This window comes from Bactrocera tryoni, chromosome 5, assembly GCF_016617805.1.
Source record: "Bactrocera tryoni isolate S06 chromosome 5, CSIRO_BtryS06_freeze2, whole genome shotgun sequence".
Classification (NCBI taxonomy): Eukaryota; Metazoa; Arthropoda; class Insecta; order Diptera; family Tephritidae; genus Bactrocera; species Bactrocera tryoni.
In genome coordinates, this window is record NC_052503.1 from 8,020,124 (window position 1) to 8,024,779 (window position 4,656).

Below are 4,656 nucleotides of genomic sequence, written 5' to 3' on the forward strand. Positions count from 1 at the left end.
GTTGCATTTTTCTCGTTTTTTCCAGCTGCTGTGCAAGTGGCAGAAGTTCAAAACTTTGATGTCATCAATGTGACAGCCAATAACAATTACAACCACAAGCGCCACGAATGTATGAACAGCTCGAAGCGAAGGCGAAGCGCCACGCTAATGATAGTCAACTTCAACTAGTTTGCGCACAAATGTAAAAGATATGCCATATATGGATATGGCCCAAAAGTCATATAGACAAGGAGTTAATGGAATTTGCGCAGATACACACAGTGGTCTGTAAAACAGTTTAGTTGGCTTAAGAGCGAAGAACTTCTGCCTTTGATCCACAAAGCAGCAAAAACGTGATTTACTAAATCTTCTTCTTCTTTACTGGTGTAGACAACGCTTACGCGGTTATAGCCGAGTTAACAACGCCAATTGGAGATTCCAAGGGAAGTCAGGTAGACAGAGTAGAGCTCTTCCTCTGCTTTCCTTGGCGCGTACTGCGTCGGATACTCTCAGAGCTGGTATGTTTTTATCCATTCGGACGACATGACCTAGCCGGGATAGCCGCTGCTTCTTAATTTGCTGAACTATGTCAATGGCGTCGTGTATCTCGTACAACTCGTCGTTCTATTAACTGCGGTATTCGCCGATGACAATGTGCAAAGGACCATAAATTTTCCACAGAACTTCTCGAAAACTCGTAACGTCAACTCATCAGAAGTTGTCAACTTTCATGTCTCTGCACCATATAGCTGGACGGGAATAGTGAGTGACTTATAGAGTTGGGTCTTTGTTCGGCGAGAGAGCACTTCACTTCTAAATTGCCTACTCAGTCCGTAGTTGGCAAGAGATATTCTACATTGGATTTCGAGGCTGACATTATTGTTGGTGTTAATACTCGTTCCAAGATAGACGAAATTGTCTACGATCTCGAAGTTATGACTATCAATAGTGACGTGGGCGCCTAGTCGCGAGAGTTTATTTGATGACAGGAGATATGGTTGTTGAGTCCAATGATATCGATATCATCGGCGCACGCCAGCAGCTGTGCACTCTTATTGAGAATTTTACTTGCTCGATTAAGCTCTGCAGCTCCAATTATTTTCTTCAGCAGCAGATTGATTGTTGATATCAAACGGCTTGGAGAAGTCCTTCCCGATTCTGACGGATCCATTACCCAGGTTAATTGGCGTAGATTTGGGGTCTCCCTTTTTGTGGATTGGTCAGAGCACACTTAAATTCCAATCGTCGGGCATGCTTTCGTCTGACCATATTATACAAAGAAGCTGATGCATGCACCTTATCAGTTCTTTGTAATCGTATATGAATAGCTCGGCCGACGATCCATCGGCCCCTGCCACTTTGTTGTTCTTCAGACGGCTAATTGATATTCGAACTTCTTCATAGTCGGGCAATGGGACGTCTCCTCTAACGGCATCGATTGGGGATCGGGTTCGCCAATCCCCTGGTATTATGATTTCACTGCCATTTATCAGGCTGGAGAAGTGTTCCGTCCATAATTTCAGTATGCTTTGGGCATCAGCCAGTAGATCACTTCTGTGTATACCACAAGAGTATGCTCCTGTCTTAGAACCTTCTGTTAGTAGCCGCGTCTTTTCATAGAATTATTAACTAATTAGAAAAATATTCACGTTACTTGATGCACTGGCGGCAGTTTATATTATTATTGCTTTTTTGGAAATGACGTCTAAGCTTCTAATGATTGAAGAAGTCTTTCTATGGAACAGTTGTATGGGAAGTCTGGAACTACAATGTCTCCTTACTTTACAACAACGCAGAGAGGAGTCGAAGATATAAAACGATTTAAAAGAGAACTAGTAAACTAATGCTGAAGCTATTAAACATTTATTGCACTGCCGAAAAGTAAAAGGTGCTAATATCTATAATGTTCTAATTTCTGATTTCTAGTTTCTAGTTTTTCTACTTTTTCCATTTTCACAATTTGAATTGCGTTACAAAATTATTTGTAATTCAAAGCGAGCGTAAAGACGGAGTAAGCGCCCTTGCAAATAGCGATAAAGATTTGCATATTAATGCGAAACATGCCGCCGACGAAGACATGACGCGCCTTCAACGACTGCTCCAGGCACACAATCAAATTCTTCTTGAACGCTCGATTCTGGTCCACCCAGTTGCAGGAGAAGATCTTATAGGTCAAGCTTTCGAACTCGTACTCGAAGTGAGTGGCGTAGTAACAGGTGGGGAACACCTCCATTAGTGCGCCAAACATAAAGAAAACGTAATAGGCGTACTCCAGAGCATTGTCAACAAAGAACATCGGGTAGATTATCACAATGGCCAAAAGTAGACTGGTGGAGATTATGAGAGCAAACAAGCCCATACCGATTATGTCGACCAGCGTGCGCTGACAGCTAAAATAGCAGTGAGAAAATTGTTTTAATGCAATTATAAGAAAAATATTACTGATTCTGCTGGAAGTTTCAGCTCACTTCAATAGCATATTATGATCCACAATGAAGTCCACGAAGTCCTGGTTATGTTGCTCTTGCGTTTTACCTTTGTCATAGCCGATGCGTGCCAAGCGCTGGCCAAGCAAATGAGTGTGCCCCGCCAACAAAGCTAGGCACACGGCACCGTAAGTGTCACTCATCAGATTTTGACTTATTTGCGTCAGGAGGCCAATAAATTGAAATATATGTGCCGTCACATAGCCGGCTGTACTGCCGTGCGGATCGAATGGAAAATATCCCGGATACATTAGGCGCCAGCCGTAAACGAAGCCCACATATAGCTGCGTCAACTCCGCCGTGACTGTCATGCCCACACAAATTACCTTGAACGCGTTCATAACTTTGGATGCGTTGGGGGCGGTGACTTTGCGGTAATATGTCAAATCTTTGGGATGATCTATGCGCGCGTAAAGTGTATTGTACATTTGCTCCAGATGACGCACTTTGTCAAAGTTTCGCCAAGTATTGTAAAACTTCAGCACACAAATGACGGATGGCAAGGAGATGGTGAGATTCAGCAGAGATCCTTGTAGCGTCTCCTCTTGCAACAGCCCAATCACCAGATGCACAGGATAACCGAGTGAGAAAATGACATTCACTAGTATCGAATAGGCCTTGTACATTTTTGGATACTTCGGGTGGGTCACCTGACCCATCCATTTCCAGATTGTCCAATGCGTTCGAAATATTCCCTTAACGTCTTCGAAGGCCATTCTGCGAGATTTTAGTGCCGCATTTAGGCGAGTGTTTGCCTTAAATACTTGGAAATTTGCTAATTGCTGTGAACATATGCGCGCTTAACGGTAATTTACTTTCATAATTGATACCGTTACGCCCAGGCAATCATTGAATTTTTAATGGCAATGTAATAACGGTGTTGCACTGCTAATGACCAGCACACCTACATCCTTACGACCCCTGAATATAAATGCATTAGTAAGGTTCTAGTACAACAAATACCGTTACAAGTTCATCATTACCGATTTCATCTATACCTGTTGCTGGCGTTATTGCTTTTCACTGTTAAGTCTTTGGTGTCAATATCCCCTGCTTTCTTACTTTAAATTCCGAACAAGTGACAAGTAGTTTAAAAGTCACTAGTCACTAGTTGCAATCAGTAGATCTCTATGACCTCGAAAGTTCTGTGATAAATTCTGGTGCGAAAATAGGTACGACTAGCAAGATATCTCAATTTTGAGTAAAGGTACAGCTGGCACGCGTGAACGGACAGACAGGCAGTCACCCGGATTTAGCTCGTCTCGTCATCTTGATCATTTATATACATATTACCTTATATCTATTTCGCCTAGTTTTGGTTGATATGTACAACCGTTAGGTAACCAAAATATTAGCAACACGTAAGCGAGCTTTCACAAACGTATCGACGCTATCAATTTGGTGCTCAGTCGGTTCCATTACTAGTTAAGCGAACTGTTTAGTGACATCTCCGGAAGACTGTTGGGTTTTTTACAAGGTTCGGAGGACAGGTAGTATATAGAGAAATACGGCATATAGTTTCAGTACATTTAGACTTTACTTTGGTCGGGATTTGAACGATCTGTGCTTTTTATCCAGCCCACCGGGCCTTCCCCTGCCGTATGCAAATAGATACTTGTTACGCTTGCTTTATTTAGCCGTTTATGTTACTCATTATGTTTTGGCAAAATTTATATTAAATTTCCGTGTTTATGTGAATTCATAATTTTGTTGTTGTTAAAATTTTTGTTTACTCACTTTTAGTACATTTGCATTTGTGGTTGGTTGCACTACAATTTTCCCGCATCCATATGAACTTATCTGTTTACAAAAGCTTATTTGATTTACCGTCATTAATTGCAATTATGATGCGAGCGAAGAAAAATACGAAATATTATTGAAACTTTGTGTAAACGCTGCGTTTTATTAGAATTTGAATTTGAATTAATTTTAAAATTGGCTGATCATAAATATTATTGTTAATATGCATGTGTGGAGCTTGAGCTTTATTAATAAAGATTTAGTAGTTTTATAAAAGCAAAGAATGTGCTTGTAGGGAGAAGTCTCGAAACTAGTGCTGCAGTACACATATGATAAATAGTTTTTAATAAGGACAATCGAATGTTGAAACATATTTAAGAGTTTCTGTCTGCGTACTAAAGCCCACACTAATTCATATTCAAAAGAAGAAGCTTCAGCGGAGCCACTCCGA

The 4,656-nt window shown here is 41.1% G+C and overlaps 1 protein-coding gene across 1 annotated transcript; it reads right to left on the reverse strand.

The window, feature by feature from the left end:
* Positions 1-1,957: 1,957 nt before the first annotated feature.
* Positions 1,958-3,181, reverse strand: LOC120778951 (odorant receptor 59a-like). Its single transcript, XM_040111020.1, has 2 exons — positions 2,448-3,181; positions 1,958-2,369 (listed from the first exon to the last, which is right to left on the reverse strand). Exons 1-2 carry the CDS (start codon positions 3,179-3,181, stop codon positions 1,958-1,960), a joined length of 1,146 nt encoding a protein of 381 aa, XP_039966954.1.
* Positions 3,182-4,656: the final 1,475 nt, after the last annotated feature.